Source organism: Coturnix japonica, chromosome 4 (assembly GCF_054131305.1).
Source record: "Coturnix japonica strain WE chromosome 4, WE-NBRP24, whole genome shotgun sequence".
In the NCBI taxonomy this organism is placed as follows: Eukaryota; Metazoa; Chordata; class Aves; order Galliformes; family Phasianidae; genus Coturnix; species Coturnix japonica.
In genome coordinates, this window is record NC_140666.1 from 39,589,657 (window position 1) to 39,617,040 (window position 27,384).

The following is a 27,384-nucleotide window of genomic DNA, read 5'->3' on the forward strand; positions in this document are numbered from 1 at the left end:
GAAGCGCCGCGCGGAGGTAAAATAGTCCGAGGGCAGCCGCGCACCCTAGCGGAACAACGAGAGGATCCGGAGACCAGAACCCGCCGTGATCAACCAGCGGCTCCTCCGGTCACTGGAAGCTGAGAAGGACAGCTCTCCTGCGGAAGGAAGGCTGGGTCCTGGCGGATGAATACACCACAGAGCCGCAGCACTCCTTTAAAGGGCCCCGGGACCTTTGTGCCGCCTTCTCTGCTTTTAAAAAGTCCGCCCGAACCTTCCCCCATCCTGATTGGCCAGCGCTCCTCCCCCTCCCCTTCTTTAGCCATGGCGTTCTGTTGTTTACCGCCAGCGATTGGTCGTCGAGCGAGGGTGGGTCTCTCCTGATTGGCTACGAGAGCGCTACCTCTGCCCCGCCTACAGCTGAAGGCCTTAGCAACCGGCACGGGGCGGGAGTGTGGGGGAGCGGGCGGAGGGTGGTTGGTGGATGTGATGGTGCCTGTCTGACCCTGAGCTGGAGGCTCAGTGGCCTCAGTGCTACTTTGGCTGCTTAGTAAAACACATGTGCTTGTGTAATTGTTGGTACAACAACAATAACAGCAACAAAAGGATTAAAGCTTGAGGCAACAGGCCTCCTGCACAGCAGGTCATCAGGAATAGCTGTGGGAGGCTATATACATACATACATACATACATATATATAAAGCCTGATAGCAGGAGGCCCAAAGTGTATATATATATATGAAATGACATATGAATGAAATGAAATGAGATTACAAACCTTCCCAATCAAGGGACGTGTGGTAACTGGCCCACCAGACAGCACATAGAACCTTCCTGCTCAGAGCCCCAGTCATCCAGGTCAGAACAAAGGGGTCGTTTGGAGCAGTGGTTTGCTCTGAAGCACTTAAACAAAGAGCTCTACACAGGTAGCAGGCAGTAATTAACCTAAGTGCCCTACTGCAATCCGTTACACTGGTAAGGGGGGATGGTGACACCAGGAAAGCAGCAGAACTGCTAAACCTGGCCAGCAAGAAACACTGGAGTTGTGACTGTCTCTCTAAGACCAAACTGCTGCTGTTTGATGAACAGGAGCTTAGCCTAATTCCGGGGAAAAACATGCCCAGTTTAGCCAACATGCATTTTTCTGCAGTGACGCAAGAGGCAACTGCTCATGCATGACTTAGTGTATTCATCAAGCATAATTCAAGCTCATTTGAGAATATGAGTAAGGCATCAAATGCTAAGAGAGCCTGCATCAAATGAAATTAGCCCTAGAATCCTTCCCTGCCTTGAGAACTGCTTGTTCTTTCTTTCACAGTTCCTTAAGAAGCATCTTAGGAGAAAAGAAAAACCCTCCATTTTAATGGCATGGGATGATGTGACAGTTGTGTGGTTGGCTTTTTTTAGCAGAGTGGAGTAAAATAGGCCCTTTAAAGAAATTAAATACCCTCTATGGAAATAAAATACCCTTAGTGTGTACATTGTTATACACATATCAGAAAATATATCTAAACACTTTGTGTATGCAGCTCAGAAGTAGTTTGCAGATTCTTTTACTTTGAGAAGCAGTGGAACCAGTTTCTGGTGATAAAAGATTTCACTTTATGCCTTGTGATAATGGCATTTAGTCAAGCTCAGAATTCACAAATAAATTTATTCAGATTTATTACATGCTTGCCAATCAAAGCACTGTGATGCTGGTGCTAAGGAAAAAGTCTGCTGGCAACGTGAGCACACATAGAGACAAGTAAAGATAGTGATATATAAACATAGATGCCTCATTGACCCCATCCCAAATTCAAAATAGCTGCTGAAATTCGGAAGGGAGGGTGCAGAAGAAGAGACCCAGCTTATTTGCTCAGGAGAAGAGAGCTATACTTAGCAGAAAATATTTTGAGCAGACAAGATCCAAACACAAACCAATGGAGACAGGATAAGTTTAGAACAGACTAAATGCTTTTAACGATGGTGATTTTGTTTTGCTGCCGCAACATATGGCAGAACATCTAACAATACTAATGGCTGGATGAGGGGAACTTTCATAAGAGGATGAAGCTTACCGCAAAGGGAAATGCAAGTTGGTCTATGCAAGAGCACTTATAGCAGCATAGCTCTGTTGTTTAGGTACAATCGCTTTGTTTTGCAAAGACAAAGCTCACGTGTTTTTGGATGGGAGTCCTGACATGCTTTCCAGACCCATCCCCACAGTGATTCTGGAAGCTTATTTTCTTTATTTGGCCATTTATCTAAGCTGTAGGGCCTGACATGCACGGCTGACTGCAGGGCACCTTCAGCAAATGAGCTTGCATTTCTGGGACAGACCAAACGCAAAGAATCCTACATGTATCCAGAGCTGGTCATATACACCCTAGAGCTCCGGTATACATATGCTGAAGGCCTTTGGCTATGGCTTTGCCTATGTCTGGCATAGCACTTGTAAAACCCAAGTAAAAGCTGAGTTGCTTGTAGCAAGTGCCTAGTGCTAAAATCTTGTTTCATGAAGAAAATTCAAGTCCTCAGTTTATAATTTTCACTGATGTGAAAGGGTTTTGTTCCAGGAATAACTCAGTGGATAGGCCTGTATCGGTTGTTTCATGGCTCTATGGTATTCTGGTATGGTATGACAGAAATCTGTTGTCCTTAATACTGCAGCACTAGAAAATGGCCAGACAAGGTGAAAGCTACTCAGTGATCCTGGTTCTTTCCTATGTTTTCATGAAGTTATCTCTATGCGGAGCTGTAAATTCCATACTGGTGTTATGGAGACAACTGCCAACCTTACAAGCACAGCGCCCAGTGCAACCTACTTCTGCAGTGTTATCTAAACTCATTTCCAGGGCCTTAAAAATGGCTCTGACACAAGAAGAGGAATGTGGAACCGCACCCACACAGCAGGGCAAACCCTCAGGTAAAGATGAGAAGGGGAAGGCATATGATGATGACTTTACCCTTGGCCACATAAAGAGTATTTGCACTTCTGCTGCTCACAGCTGCTCTCTGCTGCCCCACCTTGTTCAAATCCCCCTCCATGTAAGAAGGAAAATGGAAGGAAGACTCCCAGTCTGTGACACATTTGATTGCTTACCCAGTTAGTAAAATTATTATTCACGATCTCTACGCTGAGTGAGTTCAGGCGCTCTTTGTATTAGTCCCCTTGCAGCTCCTTTTTGAGCCAGCTCAGTCTCACTGATTTCCATTACAGCTACTGTCAGAAATCTATATTTCATCTGAAAGTCAATTAAAATCTTGCTTCCTGGTGGGTTTTGTTTGTTTGTTTGTTTGTTTTTAATAATAATATCAAATGCATGCATCAATGTCCTGCAGGCAAGCAGCACAGGGACTATTTGTAATGGCAGCTGAAGATGCGGACCTGATTCTGCTCCTGCTGACATTGCTGTGCAGCAAGGGTAATCTTTCAGGAGCCAATAATTACACCGAATGTCTGAGCAATGTGCTTCAGTGCTTTTATGGCAATAATTTGCCTTCAGTGCAGGTTAAATTGTCTGAAAGGAAGCAGTATGTTTCAATAACCTTGTGCTTGTCTAAGCATGACCACGTAACTAGCAGTTTGCTTAAAGGGCTCTTAATAGCAATTTGTAACTGGAAGGTGTGTTTTATTCACCATATATCCTTGTCACTTATTTCAAGTGGGTTCTTTTATTTAATTGACAAGATAATTCTAGGCAACGTTGTACTTAAGGCTTTTAAAAGTGTGGTGGTATTTTTCTTTTTCATTTTCTTTTTTCTTTAGAAAGGTGGTTGTGCATAATTTCCAAAGGCAGTTTCAAAATCACGTGGATTCTGCTTAAATGGAATTTAAATTAGTCATTACAAGTTAAGCCAAGAGAAACGAGCAGTCACCTTTCTGACTATTGCCAGCGAGTTGTTGAGTTAAAGGACTTGCCAGGAGGCACTCCGTTATAGTCCTTCCAGAGGGTTTCCTAAGCATACCTCCTTGTATGTCTTTGGCTAGAATCGAATTGTTTGAGGCAATGTCGTCTATACTTTGCATAGAGATAACCATTAGCTGTAAATCACAGAATTACAGCATGGCTTGGGTTGGAGGAGACCTCAAAGATCATGAATCTCCAACCCCCCACCACCACAGGCATGTCCACCAGCATCCACATTTAATATTAGATCAGGTTGCCCGGGGCCTCATCCAACCTGGTCTTGAACACCTCCAGGGATGGGGCATTCACTACCTCTCTGAGCAGCCTGTGCCAGCACCTCACCACTCTCATAGTAAAGAACTTCCCCCTGATATCCAACCTAAATCTTCTCTGTTTCAACTTAAAACCATTTCTCCTTGTCCTGCCGTTATCTACTCTTTCAAAGAGTTGCCAGCAGGAGCAGAGAGGTGATTGTTCCCCTGTACTCAGCACTGGTGAGGCTGTATCTTGAGTACTGTGTCCAGTTTTGGGTCCCTCACTGCAAGAAAGACATTGAGGCCCTGGAACCTGTTCAAAGGAGGGCAGCAAAGCTGGTGAAGGGTCTGGAGCACAGGCTGTATGAGGAGAGGCTGAAGGAACTGGGAATGTTCAGCCTGGAGAAGAGGAGGCTCAGGGGAGACCTTATTGCTCTCTATAACTTCCTGAAGGGAGGTTGCAGTGGGCTGGGGGTCGGCCTCTTCTCTTGTGTCATTAGTGATACGACCAGAGGGAATGGTTTCAAGCTGCAGCACGGGAGATTCAGGCTGGACATTAGGAAATATTACTTATCTGAAAGAGTGGTCAGGCACTGGAATGGACTGCCCAGGGAGGTGGTGGAGTCACCGACCATGGGAGTGTTCAAGGATGTTGTGTTGAGGGACATGGTTTAGTGGGAGCTATTGGTAACAGGTGAACGGTTGGACTGGGTGATCTTTTATGTCTTTTCCAACCTTGGCAATTCTATGATTCTATGATCCTATGACTTCCAAATAACAAATGACGTCAACCTGTATTTTCTTCCCTTTACCAGACTACTGCTGCACCTTTATTCACTTCAGGTTCATTGGTGCATAATGTCATTCTCATATTTCCCACCAATAGTTTGTAGTGGCTTCCACAAGACTGACTGCTGTGTGCAAGCGTGATCAGAGATGTACAAATTTCCATGCACGGAACCACAGATGTATTCCAAGTAACAGCTGCAGGAGCATTTCCAGCATAGCTCTATCCTCAGCTTCTGAATGCAGGCACATTTCATTAACATTCTCTTGATGCTTGCCAGAAGAAGTAATACAGATGTACAGTCAGTATGTAGCTGTGCTGGATATGTCTAGTTCAAGAGTTCAGGCTGGATAAACTTGTATTTAGGATCACGTATCACATGGTCCCATCCAGCACCTTGCTTGACTGGCATCTGCTCTCCTCCTGCTGTCACCGCAGCCCAGGGCAAAGCTCCCATCGCCTCCTGTGGCAGAAAAGTCGGGATGTAGCAACTGTGGTTCCGGAGCTGGGACTCTCCAGCCACTGCCATTAGCTTTCCTCACTCGGCACCCCCCGCTGCAGGCGGCGGCGGGCAGGGCCAGCCGAACACGGCCGGCTTTCGGTTTCCATTTCCCCATCGGGGCGGGGCGGGCGGCCCGGGAGCTGTCCGCGGGGAAGCGAGAGCCGGGCTCCGGCCGGTCGGCATCGCGGGATGGCGGGGGCACGGCAGCGGCAGCGGCGGGCCAAGCGGCGGCTGAACGGGCTACGGAGCGGGACCACGCGGAGACCGCCTGATGACAGAGATGAGCGGCAGGGTAACCGAGGGGACAGGGACGGGGCCGTGATGTGCCGAGGGGTGACTGCTCTTAGAGCCGGTGGCACGGCAGGCGGAGATGGAGAAGTGTCTTCTAGTGATCGCCGGAGGGGTCTGCTGGTGTGCAGCAAAGTAGCAGGTGAGATGCTGAAGCCCCAGGGGACGTGAAAAAATACTGCTTAGGTGGGAGCAGAAATGAATCAGGAGCCCGCTGATATGCTCACCTCTGCTTGGACTACAGAATGCGTGTGGTTAGAGGGAGAAGAGGAGGTGCGGTGTTGGAACTGTGATGAGACACATGTACTCGTTTGCTCCTGTGACGGGAAGCTTTACGAATACTGGACCACGGCTCCAGGCAAAATCTTTGAGCCAAGGTAAGAGGCTCTCACAGGGCAGTGGTCAGAGAACACGGGCCACTCTTCCTAAAGGTAACATTCAAGACACTTAGGCACACTCCTACTGCAAAGTAGAAACTCTCATGCTCCTAGAGCCCAAAACTTTATCTTCATTTTTGTTCAGCAAGAAGCGCTCTGAGTCTGAGATTAACACCAAGGTCTGAGCTGACTGAGATGCAGTTGGTACAGGTTCCTCTCAAAACACAGTAACGATTGCTAGCTGTACCAGTCCCACAAATGACATGTAAATGACACATGGCTTGGGAAAGCGGTGTATGAAAGACCCAAACTCACCGGAACCCTGCCACCATCTCACTGATCTATGATGTTAACTAACTTGTAAAGCTGGCACAGCTGCTGGTTGGATGTTCTGTTAACTTGCCTAATGCTCTTCAAGCTTCCTCTGGTGCAAACCATAATGAAATCAGTTTGTGCAGATGAAGGGGGATGGAGTAAGAGCAGAGTGAACTGACTGAGAGATGACCAATGCTTTTCTATGTAAATACTTCTAAACATGCTGGGACATGGTGAGCAGAATATTTTCTTCTTTTACTTTGTCTGATGGCACATGGTCTATTTTGATATGGTATTTTTTCCTTATCTTTGTAGGCTGGTGAAAGAACTGGGAACCCACGATATTGTTCAAATAGCCTGTGGAGACCATCACTCCATGGCACTGTCCAGAGGTAGCCTCTTTTATGTACTCTTTTCTTCCAAATGGAAGTTGAATTTGACAGGCTTGTTCAGAAGGGAATGCCTGAACTACACCAGTAGTTAGTGGCACCATCTGTGAGTAATTAGCAGCAGGCAAAGGACACAAAGTGTGATTGCTGTCAGCTACCTTTCCTTCCAAACGCTTAAAGGACTTGCAGTTCTCTCTCTCTAATTCCTTGGTACTACTTCTTCTGAAAGGTTTGTTGTGGAGAGAAAACGTGGCCACCTCTCTCTACACTCACCAGATCTGCTCGTTTATAAGTCTGAGCTCCTCTCTGGTTGGAAACTTGTTGAAAATTTGGGTTCAGAGGTGGTAACAGCCTTTGATGAACTATATAGGCTGCATGGATCTGTCTTGAAGGAGGTGGAAGGACACAGGGAGCTGTTAATACTGACTGTGGTCTCACCTAGGAGCTAGATCTCTGAAACCAGCACTGATTCTCACTCTGAAAGTACCAAGACTCAAAGAAAGCATGATACAGAGCTTTTTTGTTGTTTTTGCATGCATGAAGGAGGTAATCTCTTTACCTGGGGCCGGAATAACCGTGGACAGCTTGGAGTGGGGAGTCTAGACCCAGTCATCTCCGAACCACGGCTGGTGAAAGGCCTAAAGGGCATCCCACTCGCTCAAATTGCTGCCGGAGGAGCTCACAGTGTTGTTGTGTCACTCTCTGGAGCTGTTTACTCGTGGGGAAAGAACGATTTTGGACAGCTGGGACTCAGACACACGTATGGTAAGAAAAGAAAGCAGTATGAGAGCAAAGCAGTGGGAAGATCGATGGGTTTTTTTGCAGGCACAGGAATGGTTTGGGAATGCTAAGCCTGTTTGGAACAGCAGTGGGCAGCAGAGACTTGGGAAGAAAGTGAAGTTTTTTGTTCTGAAGCTGTTGCATCCTGACCTGGAAATGCATGCAGGGATGAGGGATTTATGGTTTATATCTCTACAGAAAATTTGACAGCTTCCTCACAAGGACAGCAGAGGGGCAGCGTTTATCTCTGCTTTCTGCTGACAGCAACAAGACCCAAGGGAACGGTATGGAGCTGTGTCAGGGAAGGATTAGTTTGGGGATTATGGAAAGGTTCTTCAGCAGAGGGTAGTTAGGCCCTGGAGCAGACTGCTTGGAGCTGTGATTGTGGGGACATGCTCGGGAAGGGATTACACTTTCTGATATGGGATTTGATTTTTGAGTAGTCCCATGTGGAGCTAGGAGTTGGACGCGATGATCCATATGGGTCCCTTCCAATTTGGGAGATTCTGTGATTCTATTATCATTTTATAAGAATAAGTGGGTAGGCTGGGACCATAAAACTATATGTCTCAGAGATCTCTTTTCAGGCTTATTGTATCTCCAGGCAGTCTTGGGAAAAAGAAATGTCTTTAATTTTCTGTGAATAGAAACTGAGAGAAGAATTTGTTTTCAGACCTAGAAGACTACTGTAGAATTGCCTTAGACAGATAGAACCTGAAGTTACTGGAATATTAGTATGTCCAGCTCCTTGAAAATCAGATATTTTGAAGCCAAGTACCTTTTGACAAACAAACGTGAAAGCGCTGCATTTTATTTCAGACTTAATTAAACTGAATAGAAAAAGTGCTGTGAACAAGGCAGAACATGATGAGAAAGGGTTTGTTGTAGCGGAGGGTAGAAAACAACTCAAAATGAAGTAATAAATACATGAATTGCTGTAAGACAGCAGTGTAAAATGCTAAAAATGGATGTTCTAAATCTTTATTTGTGTGAGACACCTCAGAACACCTTCACTTTAGCTATATGGTATTTTCTTTCCAGACAGGGACCGCCCGTCATACGTTGAAGCATTAGAGCACTGGAAGGCTGTATTTATCTCGTGCGGGGCAGACCACACTGCAGTTCTCTCCATGGTGAGCCTGAATTTGAAACTCAGCATCTGAGAACTCACACTGGGGGAAAGAAAAAAAGATACACTGCCAAAACTGAACACAGAGAAATTGAAATGGCAACTCCTATTTGCGTCAGTCTGGAGGCAATCAACAGAGCATGCTAGCTATGGTAGTGGGAAAATTGGCCTTTGCTCAGATTCTTGTCATCTGCATGCAAGCTCTCACTGAGAGATGATAAGTGAGAATCCTGCATTAAAGGGGTGCAGTTCAGCTCTCCATGCTTTTTGAACGTACTTTCTTTTTACATGACATGCCAGAGACTTAAGAAAATGTCAATAATAACTAATTCACTGGGGTTTACTAATAGAAGGAAGATTCTGAAGCAACAGGGAGTCATTTTCAGGAGTTAAATGGCTTTTCTGGGAAGTTAAAGGATTTGGACATATAAACAGTGTAATGTTTGATGCAAAGTGAACTCTGCTTTTGTTTGAATTAGGTATGTTTCTGAGGCCAGGCCTATATAACATATTATGTATTGCTGGGTCTCATTTTTAATGGTGATTGTTTGAATGCTATTAATAATGCAGTGATCCTCTTATTTGTTTCTTTGCCTACAAGGATGGCTTGCTGTACACCTTTGGAGCAGGAGGGGCTGGCCAGCTTGGTCACAACTCCACCCGGAATGAACTTAGGCCTCGTGTGGTGGCTGAACTGTGGGGAGCAAGAGTTTCACAGGTTGCCTGTGGAAGGTGGGAAGATACCTTAATAAAATGTCTTCCTAGGTCAGAGTCTCAGATGAATCACCGAAGAACAGTAGGGAGGGAAATTACCAAGTTGCTTAAGTCCCTGTATTCTAGTAGGTCAGTTCTGTCAGTGTATCGTCCATCCTTCATGCACAGCTCATCCTCCTGTCACAACTCATGTGGAAGCAAAATCTTTAACCAAAGTGAAGTGTGGGGAAATGGTTGGAAAAAACACCAGGAGTCCTTGGCAAAACAAAGGGTGCACTGGGTTCCAAAGGACTATTGAAAAGCTGAGTGGGAAATGTCACCATTCACTTCAACACACACGGATACTTAGAAAGAACCAGAGAGTAGTGAAAACTATTGTTTCATTCTACCTTTCTGGAGCTGAGATATAAAATGTCTCTTGTAGACTTTACTGGGTTTTAAGACTCAGCAACACAGAAGTTTCACTTGGAAAAAAAAAAGTGGAAGGAAGCTAGCAAGGCCTAATGCATTACTTTTGTATGCGGAGCCAGGGTAAATCACAAACATTAGCGGATAGTACAGGAAATCTAAGTCTATATTTTTTTACTGCAGAGTGTTTATGCAAGGAAGGGGGTTTTATGACTTCAGTTAAAGAGATGATAGCTGGGCTACCCCCACTTTTAAAGACAAGCCTCAGCTATCCTCTCTGAAAATGTGTCTATAAATCTTATTCTGACTGTCTCAGTGGTATGAACTTATTTTAACAATATTCTTTGTCTGAACAGGCAGCACACCCTGGTCTATGTCTCATCTTTGGACAAAGTCTATTCATTTGGTTCTTATGAAGGACAGCTGAAAAGTGAGAGAAAATCTAATCACTTGGTACCACTGCCCATCGATTCACCAGTGGATAATGGGGAGTTCTGCCAGGGTAATGATGGCTGTAGATGTGTACAATCTGTATTAATTTATTCCATATCAGGCAAAGTGAAGGTGTTTGCTTTCTTGAGTTCTTGTTCACTTTGAAAAACTGATGGCCTCCAGTGACTTACACTATATCTTTTGCTCTCTTAATTGTCCCAACACAGTCTAGCAGTGTGTAAATCTACTGTAGTTTGATTTATCATTGTGAGTAATGGCCACATAGAATGAATTTTAGACAAACAGCTACTGTCTGAGTTGTTGTTTTTTTTTTTTCAAATATGCCACATCTGTGCACTAACCTCCATGAGGTGATGTCTGTCTTCAGGGGTTCATATGAATTGTTTTTTACACTTTCACAGAAAACATGTCACAAAACATGGCAAAAACTACTGCAGAAGAAAAGGACAGTATCACTGGCCTTCTCTTTAAGAAAAGGGTACGTGTGTATTTGTTCACAATTTCAGTTTTTTGACCACTGTTCACATTTCTGATGGAAGCTTTTGATTTTTCCATACTGCCTTTGGGGCTCCAACTGAAAATATGTCTCTTCTCACTTCTTTGCATACTTAGGACCAGAAACTGACCAGTATTGCAACTATAAAATCGGTTTCTGCATCTGGATCATGCTAGATAACCATTAATTTTTTCATATTTAGGCTGAAATGTTATTGTGGTAATTAGCTTTAAAAAAAAAAATCTAATCTACTAGATCTTTAATCTCAATCGTATATTCATGCATTTCTTGCAGAATTCCTATCCTTTGAACGGGATTGCCACTCTGGAGAGGAAAGAAGTGAAAGCATGGATTAATAATTTCAGTTCACGACACTGGGGGAATATAAAAAAGTAAGTTAGAATCCTTGTGACTTCCCCCCCCCAACACATGATTTTTGATTTAAAAAAAAAAGATAAATGAAATTACTATTTGTTGAAGACTTCTGGAAACTAATAATTAATCATTTAGCCAAGACCACATCTTGTACAAGCAATTATTACATAGTTTTGGCAGTAAGAAAATGCATAAACAATGGCTCTTCAACATTCCTTTTGCAAGAATAGAGCAGATGCACTGTCTGGTTTTGGAAGTCAGTCCTTTTCTCATTGTGTGAATTGGTTGTTAAGCAGATGAAGAGCTCACAAGTTAAACCAATGGCTCAGTCTACACTCTGGGGCCTTATGCAAAAGCTGTAATCCATAGTACCCAAGCTGGATTTGTTTTTTCCCGTGTCAGCATTTGAAAACTCATGATGTCTTCTCTTTCAAAAGCAGTAGGTATTACTACTCTGGGAAGCCTAACACTTACGGGTAACATTTATGATTAGGAAGTCTTTTTTCAGACCTTACGTGGGCAGTTATTTTCTTTAGGAAAGTCTGACTCCAGGTGCTGATTCTGAGTATTTAAAAATCTTGACCAATTCAGATCTGGATGTTTCTCTGACCACTCTTAGTATAGCTCAGAACAAACTAAAAGTGGGTGTTTTGCATAAAGAAGAAAAGTGAGGGAGACAGGGACTGCTTTCCAGATGTCAACAGCAAAGCTCAACAGTGAATGCTTGATTAAGAAGCTGTTTTATTCAGATAGAATAGAACTAGGAATATTGGTGATGAGTAAACTTTAAACTTTACCTCCCTACTGAGAATCCAGCTTTCATGCAGCAGCTGAATTTCCCCTTGGTGCACTGCAGATCCCATCCATGGAGAGGTTCCTCCTCTCTTCCATGCACTGCCTTTTACATTGTGTAACAAACAAAATCATGTCCTCTCCTGACCACCGCCTGTGCAGAGTGTGGACTGGTACAAGGCACTCAAAGAGGTTTCCTACAACAACTATACATGCTAACATAATGACTGTTCCTGCTGTAAGCATAAGGCCAAGTATGGGAAACACAGTTTTCTGAAGATCACTAACTCCATGAGTGAAATATCTTCTGCAACACTCTCAATACAGTGCTATTAAGAAACATTTTACATGGTCAGGTGCAGACAGACTTGTACGCATGTTTTTCGTTCTTTCAGAATTCATGAACTGAAGGTATTGCCTGTGCTGAAAGGGCTTGCTTTGGTTTATTTTTTCTTTTTCTTTTTTTAATCCCAGATATATCACACCGATCTTTTCATCCGAGGCTTGCATCAATGGAAGTTTCTTGGATAAAAGGTGTGTACTGACTAAAATTAAGTTTTTATCCCCTAGTCCTTCAAGAACTTGTTGTAGAATCATAGAATCATAGAATTCTACTCATAGAATCATAGAAGCTCTTATTCTAGTAGATTATCCCACAGTGACATTTGACAGATTGTGATAATGTCATTAGGCAATGTTTCAGTTCCCAAATGGTCCATAATAGCTCTTCCCAGCACTGAAGTGCAAGGCATTTTAAGGTGAAATGCAGGAAGTCTATTATTAACTGAGCATCACTACACAAGACGGGAAGGACAGAATATTAATCGGGTCACTCCACAGTGAAGATATCTTTGTAGTACAGAAGAAGCTGTTCTATGCCCACTGCAGGTGGGGGTTAACTGTTCTGAATGTTTTCAAATGTTGGGATGCTTCACTGTTCACTCAGGAATTAAAGCAGCTCGCTTGTTTGATTTAATTTTTCATTTATTCTTCCCTTCATGGCAGGGGCAAACATTTCAGGACTTCCAAGGAAAACTCAGGTGTAGACATGGCAAAAGTGCTACGCTTTTATAAGAAGATCAGCAAGAATGCAGAAGTCTACCAGGAGGTAAGGATTTGATACAAGAATTCTAACTGCACAGACACCAACAAACTGTGGGTCTGACTCATTTTCTTCAGAGGTTTAGATTTTTTCCTGTCTTTTACAAACAAAGCAAAACCAAACATAACCAACAAACTTTCAGGAAACTTCATGAAGAGAAGGCACAGTTTGTTTATTGTTCCCACTGGAGCCATATACTGAGGAGATGGGATTGTGTGAAAGCCATAGCGCGAGGAACAAGCCCTTTTCCAGAAGAGCTGACAAGCTTCTCTATGAAGGGGATTTATGGGAGAATTATCACAGCCTTTCTTCTAACTGTGCAAATAAATGAGTTACTCAGAATCAGTCAGGAAACTCTTATTTTGAATTGGAATTGAATTTGAAGGTAGTATCCTGGGCTTAGTGTGTGATGGGAGGTTAGTGAACAAAATCTAGGAATTCCATACCAACCTAATTCATAGATTATTTTGGCATAACTCAACCGTATTTTTAATCTTTTCCTCTCTCTCTCTTTTTTTCTTCTGAAGGTGCAAAAGGAGATTAATAATTTACTGCCATCATTGTCTTCTTCTCCTATTTCACCTGAAAATTTCAGAGTCTACTTGATCTTGCCTTTCCTCCTGCAGCAACAGAATGCTTTCTCTACTCTCAAGCAGCTAGCAAAAGCTATCCTGAGGCTCCGGCAGAAGGACCTGCAAACTCTTGGTAGGGTTTGAAGTTGATGGAATTGAATGATTTAAATGTTTGGCCACGTGGGGCTGTTGAGCAGGAGATAATACAGAGTTCAGACTGGAAGAAATGTTTCTGGTAGAAATATAAATACAGGGTCTACTACACAGAAAAGCCCAGTGTTTCTCAGCTCGAGGCTTACTAACTCTCAGTAGTAGTGTGAAATTAAGCATTTTGTTAATTTGATAAGAAGGGAAAATGCAACTTCATCCAGGAATAGTAGTTATTTTTATGTTCCCTGTGGTGGATATCTTACTAGCTGTTGTTTTATTTACAGAATGCCTGTGGTCAAACTTAGAAACAGACTATTTCAAGAATCTGGTTGTTATATTTAAGAAGGTTTCCCTGTACTCTCTAAATCAACTTCTCAATTGCTTTGTCCCTGAGCAATATCCACAAGAGATAGAGACACTGCAAATACTGCAGATTCTTTACCAGGTGAGAAAGCGCTTGAATCCTGAGTAATGATGTATCAGTATAATTTAGAATATTTTAATCTTTTTTCTTTGTTGAATTTTCTGGGTTTCCTTCTTACAAGGAAACATGGTTCCTTGACATTGCTTCGGGATTCTTTTTGCTCTGCATCGACATGGCTTTGAAATAACTGAGTTTTCATGCTACCTACCCTGAGTTTTGCTCTTGAACTGTGCCTGGCTGACTGTCTACAGAACTGAACAACTGAGGCCCCAGGTGGGGATGGGACACTTGCAGGAAGGAGTGTATACTTTGATGTGCACAGGGCTATGGCTGTGCTGTTCATCACACAGCATGCCTATTCCACTTGTGAGAATCCCTTGTGAGATCTCTCACCCTAGGAACTGCTCACAGTATCTAAATGACAGGCCACCAGTTTCGCACAGCACAGCAATAGTGTATGATGCTTTTAGAGTCTGCTACCTGAGAAACTATGTGAGCCGGTAGAATTTTAGTATGTTTAGCTCATATGAATAAGGGGAAGACAGCGGACAACAGATGTATTCTTCTCAAAAAACATCCTTTCTCCTGCTGAGATTTTCAAAGTTTAGGAAGGAACTCAAATGTACAGTTAGTAAGAGTTGTTGAATTTTGTTCAGTATTCAGCATCCTTTTGGCTGAGAATGCAGAATTGGCCCTCAATGTTCAGACTCTTGAATGTATTTATCCCCTGGATAGTACTTGAAAGTGCGGGAGTGTATAGCTTAGGAAGCAGCAACATCATTCGCAGCCTTTCATGGTCGCTGTTGCCCCCAAAATCAGATCTTTACCTGGCAACAAATATGAAAACAAATGAGAAATTTCAGGCTCTCCTGCAAGATGACAGACAAAAAATACCTTTCAGGATGGTTCTGTTAAGGGATCTGTGATGTAAATGAAAATTGCTTTCCTGCAAGTTTTTACATGTTTCTTTGTGACTTGTCACCACTGAGTGCTGTGCTAATTGTTGTGTTTCTATACTTCCATTTTTGTGCTGGGTCTCAGAGCTATTTCTGCTGAAATCCCCGTTACTCCTTAATCCTGTCCTTGCATAGCTCACTAGCTCTGCTGCCAGTCCCATTCATATTGTGTCTGCCAATACAGGTGAACTCCAGAGCTGGTTCCAGGCTACAAGACAACCATTTCTATATACCTGAAACGATAGATATTATCTGTCATATTAGCACCATGGGCATAGAAGTAAGTATAAAATCTTAGCAGCAGTACAAAATGCTTATTTCACTATTTTGTTTAATAAATCAGTATGAATTGAAATCAACTCTAGACTTCATCCCAGTGACAGTGCCTTTCCCCACCTCTCCAGCTGTTCTAAATAAAGGAAGCCATTTATGATCTCAGTATTTTAGCAGCTACAACAGTGCTTTTCCATTGATGAGCCCCTGGTGCTGAGTGCCAGAGCTATTGCCAACACAACCCTGCCTACAGCAGGGGTTTAGAACTAGATAATCATAAAGGTCCCTTCCATCCCAAACCATTCTATGATTCTGTCATCTTAAGTAGATCTGTTTGCTTCAAACTGGCAGCGAGTACAAAATAGCACCACCAAGCGTTGTTACTATGCTTTTTGTATACTTTTAGATGTGATGCCATTTATTTAACAGAATTACTGTGAGGGCTCTGTGAGGACTGTGTGGGGATGGCAGTTCAGCCTCTACCCATACCCTGAAATCTGATTTTGCAAATGAAAATCAACATACCTTTTGCTTTCATCTTTGTAATTTCAGCTGACAATGCTGATCAAATATCCATGCATTTTTGAAGTGAAGAACAAGATGCTGATTCATTTTTTAGAATGCAACAGACTGTCTTTGTATATCAACATTGTAAGTATGGCCTTTTTCTTCTTCCCAACGTACAATAGAGAAACACACTTCTAACAAGTCATTGCTTTATTCTTCAGCATCCAAGCACAATACAAATATTTCAGAAACAGTGGGCTTTTCCTGTCAGAAGAGAATGCCTTCTGGATGACATATGGGATCATTTAAGAAAGGCGAAGAAGAACCAATTCACACATTTCTTAGAAGTAAGACATCAAACCATTTTTTTTTTTTTTTTTTTTTCAGCTCTAAATATATTACTGCAGTGTTCTGAAGTATTGTTAAGAAAGTTCTGCTGGGGACATAAGTAAATTGGGAGAGTAGTATCATACTTTCTTAAGTTGCTAATAAGCGTTGTGGGTATCATTTAAAGGCAATTGGCAGTGCTATTTACTGTGAAGTTGCTTTGGAAGAATGTAATAGGATTGCTCAAAAAACCAGTTAATTGGCGAATTCCAGTACTATTACTGCTAGACTCACTTTACTAGGCTAATTTGCCGTGCACGAAAACCTGGTGGACAGGTTTTTCTTGTCAGCACTAGAGGCCAGCAAGTGGCATGACCAAAAAGAGCTGTTTCTCTTCATGGTAATGCTGCCTGAAGGGAAAGGAAGAATAATGCCCCCATGAGGGAGGAAAAGCTGATTATAATGCTGCTGTTTCTCTGTGATTTTATTTGTGGTTTCCCCTATACAAAGGTTTTGGTAGCCAGATCTTCAGGTATTGCAGTGCTTGCCCTTTCCTGCAAAAGTAATCAGGTGGCTGACACAGGATCCAGGCACCTGGGTCCCTGCCCAGAGCTGAGCTCAGCCTGGGGACCACGTGCCTGTGTTCTCTGTCACTGACACAAGGGCTGTCTGATATCATGCCTGTGCAGCAAGACATTACCCAATTCTGGTTTTTCCCAAGTAAGCCTTCTTGCCAGTGCTTTGTCAGAGCTTTTCCTTCATTTACATATAGGAGAAGATACACAAATGGCTTCTAGAGCTACCTTTCCTTTTTTCTTTCTCACTATGTCAGCTGAAATAGGTGTTTTTGTTTTTTTAAAACAACAGTAAGGCTTGTGCTCTGTACTATGCTCTCTATGAACCTCTCTCCACTGACTGCACGAGGAACCCTGACAGATAACTGCACTTACCTGGAGTAAGCCCTCCAATACACCTTTCATGCATCCCAGCATTATCTGTGCAGCCGTAGCCTGATCAATGCGATTGCTTTATTAGTTTCTTGTCAGTAGACACTTAAGACCCGCAATGTTTCCAACACAGTACTCCAATTCTGATTTTTTTCAGCAGTTACAGGATATAAGTGTCACTCCATTCTCTAGCGTTGCTGTAAATAGGAACAGGGAAAGCCTAAGTGTTCAGCAGAAGTATCTGCTGTTCCCTCTCTACTAAGGAGGACATAGTGCTAGGGAGAAAGATACTCTATGCGTACACTGAGAGTATCCATATGGAATTCTTCCTTCAACTCCAGGCCTGTTATTAAGCATCAAACTAATTTATCTTACATTCCCCTGACACTAAGGCAAATGCATTTCAATACATGAGGTCAAGAAAAACAAAATCAAAGCTCATGAATCAAAGAGAGATTTGTACCACCCCATATTGCCACCGATTATTTGATGTCGTTTCAGTCAGGCTGCTGTTGTCTAGCACAGATGGTTACCCCTTAGAAGATTTTCAGTGGCCACTAGCAACAGAGCTTGAAGAGAGACACTAGAAAGAAACAGTGTTTGTTATTCCTCCTCTTCTTCCTTTGCAGTAATTAAGTAACAGGCTTGTTGCGGAGGGCTGCACACAGTTCAGACACCACCAGGAAAATGCTGACAGTCACCAGTGCCACGACACAAATCTCAGATCAATTGTGAGACCTGGCTAAATTACACAAACTGTGCCGCTCTAGAGAATCCCAGGGGTTAGCAGAGACACTGCACTAATTGTGTCTAAAAAGCTTAATTCCCATCCAGGTCCACAGGTGGAAGAACACATAAACCGGTATGGTGACAGGGAGCAGGAGGCTGTAGAAACATAAGCTGTTGGTGCTGGTGCAGCCCTGGGGGAAGGTTTCATCCACGCTGGCCGAGTAGAACAAGCCCGCTAGGGAGAGGAGGGGAACGAGCACGGTCAGCGTGGGCAGGGAGGGGAGCAGGCCGCCCGCCGCCATCGGCACGGCGCCCTCACGGCTGCTCCGGGCCCTCCGCCGGGGGCCGCTTCCGCGTACTGCGGGCTGCCTCCGGGATCATGTTGGGGATGCCATCGATGATGGGGTAGGCGATGCCCAGCTCCTCGTTAATGAGCTCGTTAGTCGATTCTTCGTACCTGAGCAGCCAAGCAAGAATGCAAAAAAGAAAGAAAGAAAGAACAGTAAAGACAAGGGAGGTGTCAGCAAGCTGGCTTTGCCTTCAGGCCCTCACCTCAGAGGCCGCTTGGAGAGCGGGCACACCAAGAAGCGCAGCAGCGACGGCTCCAGCGGCTGCCCCGGCCCGTGGTCCTGCTCGTGGCCGCTGGCCCCGCGGTTCCCAGCCGCTCCCCGCAGCAAGGCCGCCGCTCTGCGCCCGCAGCAGCGCAGCATGGCGGTAACCCCGGCCGCCGCTCCGCCTCCGGTGCGCGGCGGAGCCGTGCCGGGCTGCGCGCCGCCGCCGCAGCGCTGTGGTTCCGGGGCGGCTCAGCATGGCTGTTGTGTGTCTCGCAGGTGTACTTCGAGAACGAGGAAGGGCTAGGAGGCGGGCTGCGCCGGGAGCTCTTCACCGTCGCCGCCAAGGCCCTCTGCGATCCCCAGAGCGGCGTGTTCCGCCACTTCCCCTCCAGGCTGGTCTGGTTCCCCAGGCAGGTAAGGCGGCTCGCCTGCGGCTGAGCCCCGGACGTGCCAGGATGCTCGAAGAGAGAGAGGCGAAACTTCCCCTGTTTTTTACAATTCGTGTTTGACTAGGCGTCAAGCCACGGTGACACCTTCCTCCTGGTTGGCACCCTGTGTGGAATGGCCCTGTATAACCACTGCCGGACTCCTTTCCCCTTCCCCAGGGCTCTCTTCAAGAAGATGCGGGATGTCGAGCCGACCCTGGAGGACCTGGAGGAGCTGATGCCAGCAGTCGGCAGGTATGAAATGTCAGTGCCCTAAGCTGGGAGAATCCTAAAGCAATTCTTAATTTTCTGTGCAGCTACCGCTAAAGTGGGTCTTCTAGCTGGGTGATTCATGCAGCAATCTTGGAAGTGGTACTTTAATGGACAGGCAGATATTGTAGAACACGTTGCTGCTGCTACAACATGGAGCTTGCAGGTTCCTGAAGCACAGCATTCCACACAAGTGCTATAAACAGCCCATCAGAACCTCTTCCTTGGAGCCTGAGACTGTACTGAGGGGCAAGAGCCCTTGGTAGACTGAAATGTGAGATTGCCTGCAATGCTTTGAGAGACATTGCTCAGTTCTTCTAGATCACCCCACTGATGGATGTGCAATTCCTTATTAAATGATCTCTGAAAGAAAAAAGCTGTGGTCTCAGCCCATTTGCCACTGGAATTAATCTCTGTGTGAAATCCCAATGGAGCATGGGGATAGTCTTGCTTTGCATTCTTCACTGTCAAGACATTTCCCTCAGATCATGTCATGAGAAGAATACAAAGTCAGTTTAGAGCTTTTTATGAAGGTCTGGTGTGAGTACAGGTGTTATGTACATATGTGCATTTAAATACAGCTTGCCAAAGAATGCTTTCCAGCCAATTTGAGACTGTAATGAATGATCTTTATATCCTTTATCTTTTTCCCCCTCTGCCCCCTTTCTTTTTTCTTTACAGGAGTCTTAAGAATATTTTGAAGGAAGAATCTGAGCACAGGCTTGAAAGCCTACACATGACCTTTGTGGTAAGACTTCACTGTGTCATTCAGATGTGCCATGCATGTAACACAGGCAATACAGTATCCCCTCACAAGCGATATAAATCCTTGTTTATAAACTCCAACTGGCAAGGGTACAGTAAGAAAAAATGATAGATATAGCTCGTATATGCCTGTCACATATGTATATATATATATATATAAAATACTGATTTAGTGTCTGATGTTTTTATTTGCGTAGCAAATGGAAGAAGGAGGTTCTGTGGTTGAGCTTAAAGAAAATGGTGCCAACATTCTTGTCACTAAGCACAACAGGTCAGTTTTATTTTTCTTATCCTGTTTCTGTTATGTGTTCATGAAATATCGTATCTGTAGAAATATCTATTAGTAAATACTGAGTGAGAACTGAGACTGTTGGTCTCAGTCCAGCAGCAAGAGCTGTGTGCTTTCAGATCGTGCTGTACATGCTGTATATATGCCAGACATTAGCAGTCTGTGCAAGCAGTGGATAAGACAGGGATCCTGGGATGTCCTGGCATTGTCATGCACAGTCATACCAGGCCTTATTTGGGAAATTCTTAACATATAAAGTATCACTGAGCAACATTTGCATCTTTGTAAAGTTTTATTTATGAGCAAAATATTTCCTCCTTAGTTACATGTATGAAACACATCTTGCACATAACAGAAGAGGAGCAGTTTATCAGTGAGGTGTTGTGTCAGTGTTAACCTCAGCACACAGTACAGAAAACAAGTCTGTGGCTTGTGTGTTCTGCATGTAACAGCTCTCAGTAAAGCTTATGTGTATGCATGAAATAAAGAATAAGGAAGAAAGCTCTCTATATTTCTCCTTTTCAAAATTCACCTCTTGTGTTGCTTGTTTGAATCAAAATATCTTTGCAGGAAGGAATTTGTTGACTTGTATGTGAATTACGTGTTGAATGAATCGGTACAGAAGCCATTTGAAGACTTTATGCGAGGTTTTTTAAGAGGCTGCCCAGCTGAAAGCTGGAAGGTGTTTCTCCCCGCTGAGCTCCAGGCAATTCTTCTGGGACAAATGAATTATGACTGGCATCTGCTAATGAAGGTATCGGTTACAAGCAGAGTGGCCTTCTGCTGTTATGCACAAGCTGTTTGCTAAGCAGAAACTCTTTCTGTCCTGTTCTATTCTTGGATGCGTAGGTTCCAAATACAAAAATAGTAGCTCAGGAGAATGTTTTTATCAGTTGTATCATTGTTTTGATCAGTACCTACCCTAGGTACAAGAGTAGAGGGTAATAAAGATCAGTCTTTAAAAAAGCAATGAACGAGCAGATTCCAGGAATGAGGAGGATTTGAACATCTGTGAACGAGATTATGGAACTGATAGATGAACTGTTGCTGCTTTCAATAAAAATGGAAATAGCGAGGCCAATTTTAATTATATCTCTTCAACAGAATGTGGCATATGTGAACTACGAAGAGTCACATCAAACCATCAAGGATTTTTGGACTGTGTTTCACGAGCTCCCAGAAGAAAAAAAGAAAAACTTCCTTGGTAATATTTTAACATTCTGAACTTTCTTTATAGCTCTCCCTCACAGCACAGATTTAGATATTTGTGTGTGAAAAATACTGTACTTCCAAACTGCTTTTCAGTGTGCTTATGACTTCCCCGCCCCCAGAATTTCTAGTATAAGCCACAAAGAATTGGCACAAAGAACAGCACAGTCACAGTTCTGACCCTTCTCCCCTTCCCTTAGGCTTGCTTAAACACACCCGATACTCCTGGACCTTGCAATTAGTTTATTCCTTGCTTTTGTGGAGATTGGTTGTTAGTCAGAGGGCTCAACTTTAATGCTGACATGAGCCGCTGAGCTTTCTCAGAGGATGACAGAAGCTGGCTCATCCTTTTAATTGGGGAAGGTCAAACCTAGCTTGGCTTTTCTCATTCACAAAGTCTGTATAAGTAAAAGTAAAAGGTTTATACTTACTATAAATAAGAAGACTATTATATTCAGGTACAAATTCAACAATGCCAGATAATTAGCTTATATAAATAGCTGTGTTTATACTGACTTTCCTTCATGTTTTTCATCTTCCAATAGCATTTTCTTTCTTGTTTTGTTTGTTTGTTTTAAATTTACTAATTTGCTTCCCTTTCCCCCTCTTTTGTTTAGCTTTTTTAACAGGATCTGATCGAATCATTCCCTATGTAGAGTATTTTGTATTTACTATTGAAGACCCTCAGTATGAAAATCCAGATAATTTATATCCTTCTGCCCGAACCTGCAGCCGCGTTCTCTTCCTCCCCAGGTACAGCAGTAAGGAAATACTTGAGGAAAAATTACTCTTTGCTATAGAGCATAGTGAAGGTTTTGGCTTACTGTAGCTCCTGGTCAGGAGCATGTTAAAGCACAAATAAGAAAGCAAGTGGTTGTTTCACTTGTAATATTTTTCCTGATTTATTCTGGTGTAGTGATTTTTTTTCTGCCTTATTTTTACTGCACTTTATAAAAACACTTGAGTGTGTGTATTCAACTGAGAGTGTTTATTGATTATAAATCCTTACAAGAAGCAACTTGGTAACCAATTATATTTATATAGATGCTCATCCTGCACTTTAGTGGTCTTGTTTAGTTGATGAGCTTTCAACAGTGAAGTTTTTGTTATTTGTATGTATACACATACATACATACATACATACACATACATACATAAACACAGCCAGCACATGCTAAGCAGTAATCACTGCAAGAGGGAGCGAGGGTAACATTTCCATCTGTATTAGTTAAGGATTCTTTTGGAGAATAACCCAACTCTAGAGAGCCATGTTCCTTCAAACTGTGAATCGAGGAGCAGCCTGTACTTGCCTGAATACGGCCTTTGAGTCATCCGAGGGAAGTTCCCAGGATGAAGACTTGATCATTCCTAGAGTTTATCAAGACCAATCTGCATTAATGGATGTTCTATTAGTCAGTGTGATATTTGTTGTGTTGATTTGCATCTTCTAAAGTTGGCTGGTAATTAAATAAAACAGAATTTTAGGCCTGCAGAACAGCTCTGACTACAGAACCTTGTGAACGTGAGGCTTGTGAGGCTGCTGGAAGCTCTCTGCCAAAACTGACTCCTAGCAACAGCAGGCAGGGTGTAAAGGAGGGAGGTTTATTTATTTTTCTGTATGTTTTCCTTTATGTAAAATATATATATTTAATTAGAGACAACAGTAATGATTTTTCAGCAGTCCTCTTTCATTTCTTGTATTGTCAGTGGACATACATGTGTAAGGAAGGCTTTTACTGTGTTAAATTGATTCAATCTTCTCACTCGTGGTTGTGTGTTCCTCCATTATATGACTGCTTATGCATGACAGCATATCCATTTTCTGTCCTTTATATAGGTGAGCCCCTCACAAGGGGAACCAAAGGCTGGTGTAAATGTGTTTCAAATAGGTGTATTGCATACACCGAACAAGTCAAGGTCTTTTACATTTTATACAGATTATTCTTTATATGAATGTAGAAATGCAGAGTGAGAAGATGACATTTTCACATCCTCCTCTGCCTAGACCTTGTACATTACACAATGCCCTGCTCCAGAACCAGTGCGCCTTAGTGATGAATAAGGTGTTCTACTCCCATGCTGCAAAAGGTAGATGCTACAACCTCTGTCACTGTAAGCTTCTCCAAGAACACTCGGGGAACTCGCCTGTTGCCATCTGCTAGACACACTGGTATGTTTGTAGGTATGGGTATCACAGCAGTGCCCTCACAGTGCAAGATCAGGTTGCACTTGGAAGTATGTCGTTTGAAGACAGGTGAGAAATGTACAGGGAATGCAGAGAAAATAACTTCTTGTTTTTTAATGCTACTTGTCAGGGGACGGTTCAAGGACACTGCTCAGAGCTTTCATGTGACAGCTCCAGCAGCCTTCCCTTCCGTACTGTCACAGCCTGTCTCAGAGAAAAATGTGCCTCCAGGCTCTTTTTGCTTCTCTCAAAGGCCCAGAGGATTGAGCCTAGGTTCAGAAAGAAGAACCAGGCTTTCTAAAGGGCCTTGCAGCCATAGTCACTTAGATGTCACACCTTTGCAGCAGAGCTTTTAAAAATACATGTACTGATAGACTCAAAGCCATGGTCCATGTGCATCCACAGGGAAGCCTTTGCAATGAAATAAAGTACAAAGCCTGCATGATGAAAATAGGCTAAACATCATAGCAGTGATTCCCTTTGTCAGGTATAAGGATATTCAAATTACAGGGATTCCTCCAGGAACATGTAATTTTCCTGAGGATACATATATGTAAGGGTAAAATATTCAGTGCCTCAATAGGCAAAAAGTACTGCTGCAACATAGCACCTATCAGTGAGACCAGTAAGGAAAAGGAAGGGCCTCTTGTACTAGGGAGACCACTTCTTCAAAATGCCTATTATACATAAAAACAGTAAACCCTTTTGGCAACCCATCAGAGATTAAATGATAATAGGTTTATTTAGAGCCTGAGGGAATTTCCTTATCATGTATGATGCAACAGCACATGGGAGATTAAATCCCAGAGTACCTTTCAAGGCTATTTTTAATTTGTCCTCAAATAAGCCCTGCTTTTATTAAAGACTTTCCAGAGGAGCAGAGTAGAGCACTCTGTCGTTTTCTGAAATGACTTTTGAGCACTGAGCTGCATCTACATTTTCTCAAGCGGCGCTTATTATAAAATACATGAAGAAATACAACACGAATGAGCCTGATACCCAGCTACAAGTCTAAAAGGCTTCACACAGGCATCACAAGTATATTGAATCTGCAGTGGGGAATTTTTTAGGCTGCTCTTCTGCTCCAAACATCACCTGTAAAGACGTGCAGGAACTCGGCAAAGCAGCAGATGCAGAGCGGATGTGGGATGACCAGGGTACCACACAGAAAAACCACTTCCATGGCCAGCAGCCAGACCCCACCTTGGCTGCTGGCAACTGGCATGGGCAGCCATCCCTGGCTAATCCCTTTCAGCAGAAGGCTGACAGTGGCACCTAGAAAAGGGCTCTGGTGGAAAATACCTACCAGAAGAGGGTTTGCAGGACATCCATGCAGCTCTTGACACTGGGCAGGTGCCTGGCTGCTTGGGACAGGAGAGAGATGATTGATAAATTAAGATAAGCTGTAGATTTGGGCATCTCTGGATATTTTTCTGACAGTTTCACTTTGAAGGAGCTCCTTTTTCAGCAGGATCACCTCAGCCATTAAGGGAAGCTCCCTCTGACCTGCTGGGGCAGCCATGACCAGCAGTGGAGTGCAGGCCCAGCCCTGGCTGCCTGATTCCGCCTGTTAAACCAGGGCCGGTAAAGTCGGTGTCGGTACCAAAGGGAGCCCTGACGCAGGGACTGCGGCGGAGCAGCCTCCAGAGGGAGCTGCGTGCAGCCGGGTCAGCGAAAGCCACCAATTCACGGCGGGTTTGCCGTTGTACACCATTATGGAGGACGGCCTTTGAGCGCCCTCCGCAACCTCGAAACGTGCGCGGTTAACAGTGGGTTTAAGCAACCTCGCGGTGAGGGGAAGGGCCCGGCAGCCGCAGGGAGCCGCCCGCCGCCCCGCCCGCCGCCCCGCCCGCCGCCGGCCATTGGCCGCGCGCAGCCATTACTCCCGCAGGCGGCGGCGAGGGGCCGGACTTCCTTGTGTCGCCGCGGCGGCAGCGGCGGGGCCGGTGGTAGGTGAGCTGGGGGCGGACGGGTGGTTGTGGCGTTGCGGAGGAGCCCCTTGTGGAGGGCTCGAGCGTGGGGTGCCCCAGCAGGAGCTCTGTCCCCACGGGTGCGCTGCGGGGCGGGCGGAGGAGGCTGTCGGCCGGGGCCCTTCCTGTGTAGGGCAGCCAGGAGTGCGCAGCTCCCGGCCGGCCGAAGCAGGAAGGGAGCGGGGCTCCATGGCAGCAAGCGGGGATAAATCGCGTCGCTGTGCGGCCGTGCTGGTACAGGAGCGCTGCCGGGTGAGCTGCCGCCTTGGCCGGAATGGGAAACGGAGCGTGAAGCTTCATTTGAAGCCTGGTGTTTCGGGACGCTGCCCCTCGTGAGCGTGTGGTGTATTGACTTGTGTTCTGCGTTTGAAGAGGGGGCAGTAATCCGTCCAAACGTTAAAGCATTCGTGGTTTTAGAAACGTGCTAAATCTTCGGCGTAACTAAATTAAATACATGGCACAGCAGGCCTTTGGGAAACGCCTGGGTGTGCTTGTACTCTGAGATGGAAAGTGGCTGTGTTGGTTTTTTGCTCCTGAGTGGGAAGGGGTCCTGCTTCAAGTCGTGCCTTAGCAGCAGGAAACATCTCCTCTGTTGGCTCCCCCTGCTCAGTGCAACAGCTTCTGGTGTGGGAAACGAACACAATTAAATTAATTAAAGTATTTTTAGTGTTTTAAATGAAATTAGCAGCTGGAAAGGTGACTGGGATGTGTGGGGAGCAGGCTGTTCAGAAGCTCTTCTAGAAAGGTATCCTAAATTCCTATTTAGCTCGTGATGCACAGTGTCACTGTAGTGGTAGAGAGGTACAATCTCTTCAGCTCTGAGGCAGCGTCACCTTGCAAGGAGTGTGAGGTGGCTGCTCTTGACTGTGAAGCTGCTTTTATCTTTTGTAAGGTGATAATTCCTCAAGTTGAGAGGTGTCAGTCTTTTTTTTTGAGGCAGGTTATGAAGTTCTCTATAAATATAGCTATTGTGTCATTTAAAGCATAAGCGTGTGCATGACTAAAGTGTTACTGCGTCCCTATTCTTGGTGCTGGGAGTAGCGTAGCCAGTGGTGACTTCCATTTGGCTTATGTGCCAAGGGCATCTGAGCACAGCCATTGGTTTAACAGAGCCCTGTAACCTCCTGCTTTATTAATTGGAGATGCTTTGGATCTGGCAGGTGACAGTCCTGAAGTGTGGATGACTTGAGTTGTGCTTGAAAGGAATGGAGGCTGTTAGAAGTAAATAAGTTACAATGCATGCTTTGGAGCACTTAGTAAGAGACCTTAGCAAGCAGTTTGTGAGAGAAGATGGCATTTTCCAGCTTTAGTGGTTCCATTTTCTGTCTCTCTTGGTTTGGCTCTGCCTTTGTGAAGGTGAGTACACCTGATGACAGGACATGGCCACAGGTGAGGGCAGCTGGTAAGGAGACAAGCACCCCTTGCTTAGGACTCAGATTACGGAAGGCTTTATGGCTAATGCAGCTTGAATTAGCATCAGGCTTTGGGAGCTGCATGCGTGTGTTTCCTGTCTGAGTGGGGAAATCTCCTTTTCCTGAGGAATCTGTGGTGATGCCTCAGAGGTTACCTCTGGTTTTAGATCCTGTGCTGACGTAGTCAGTGCTGCTGCAGTAAATTGCCTTAGTTTAAAACTTGCCATGGTGAGTCATGAGGCTTGATGTCTACAGTAGTTCTTTTTCTCCTCTGCTCTCTTTCTGCTTGCAAAATAGGGAAGGCTTATAATCAGTTCCTATTTTAAGCAGAGGAATTCTCCATGTCTTATTAATACAGTGTATTTAATAAATAACCCAAACATAATG

The 27,384-nt window shown here is 44.2% G+C and overlaps 4 protein-coding genes across 16 annotated transcripts in view; 2 read left to right on the top strand and 2 right to left on the bottom strand.

Annotated features, from left to right (window-relative positions):
• The first annotated feature begins 5,541 nt into the window (after window positions 1-5,541).
• On the top strand, window positions 5,542-23,199 carry LOC107313192 (putative E3 ubiquitin-protein ligase HERC4). 2 transcript variants are annotated; one of them, XM_015861224.3, is made up of 23 exons: window positions 5,542-5,845; window positions 5,948-6,080; window positions 6,711-6,787; window positions 7,328-7,549; window positions 8,606-8,697; window positions 9,295-9,425; window positions 10,172-10,317; window positions 10,670-10,746; window positions 11,059-11,156; window positions 12,406-12,465; window positions 12,937-13,039; window positions 13,561-13,738; window positions 14,040-14,200; window positions 15,320-15,415; window positions 15,961-16,059; window positions 16,137-16,262; window positions 18,749-18,886; window positions 18,986-19,152; window positions 19,849-19,915; window positions 20,130-20,203; window positions 20,792-20,975; window positions 21,326-21,425; window positions 22,048-23,199. In XM_015861224.3, exons 1-23 carry the CDS (start codon window positions 5,605-5,607, stop codon window positions 22,257-22,259), a joined length of 2,982 nt encoding a protein of 993 aa, XP_015716710.2. In that variant the 5' UTR covers window positions 5,542-5,604; the 3' UTR covers window positions 22,260-23,199. The 2 variants fall into 2 exon arrangements, with proteins under 2 accessions (XP_015716710.2, XP_032300319.2); XM_032444428.2 differs by lacking the exon at window positions 15,320-15,415 and having other exon boundaries at window positions 5,551-5,845.
• On the bottom strand, window positions 16,108-18,220 carry PIGY (phosphatidylinositol glycan anchor biosynthesis class Y). Its single transcript, XM_085545020.1, has one exon. It carries the CDS (start codon window positions 18,218-18,220, stop codon window positions 17,990-17,992), a length of 231 nt encoding a protein of 76 aa, XP_085401146.1. The 3' UTR covers window positions 16,108-17,989.
• Window positions 16,108-18,658, bottom strand: PYURF (PIGY upstream open reading frame). The gene is made up of 2 exons (XM_015861225.2): window positions 18,471-18,658; window positions 16,108-18,375 (listed from the first exon to the last, which is right to left on the bottom strand). The coding sequence occupies exons 1-2, from the start codon at window positions 18,626-18,628 to the stop codon at window positions 18,234-18,236; spliced, it is 300 nt and encodes a 99-aa protein (XP_015716711.2). The 5' UTR covers window positions 18,629-18,658; the 3' UTR covers window positions 16,108-18,233.
• Window positions 23,200-25,522: 2,323 nt separating the features above from the next.
• Window positions 25,523-27,384, top strand: part of HERC3 (HECT and RLD domain containing E3 ubiquitin protein ligase 3) — a 36,466-nt gene continuing 34,604 nt past the window's right edge. For 7 of the 12 annotated variants that reach the window (XR_014945303.1, XR_014945302.1, XR_014945301.1 and 4 more), the window contains exon 1: window positions 25,523-25,568. The gene's annotated coding sequence lies outside the window, so the exon portion shown is untranslated. The remainder of the gene's footprint in view (window positions 25,569-27,384) is intronic. The other 5 variants (XM_015861210.3, XM_085545016.1, XM_085545013.1 and 2 more) reach the window with 1 other exon arrangement.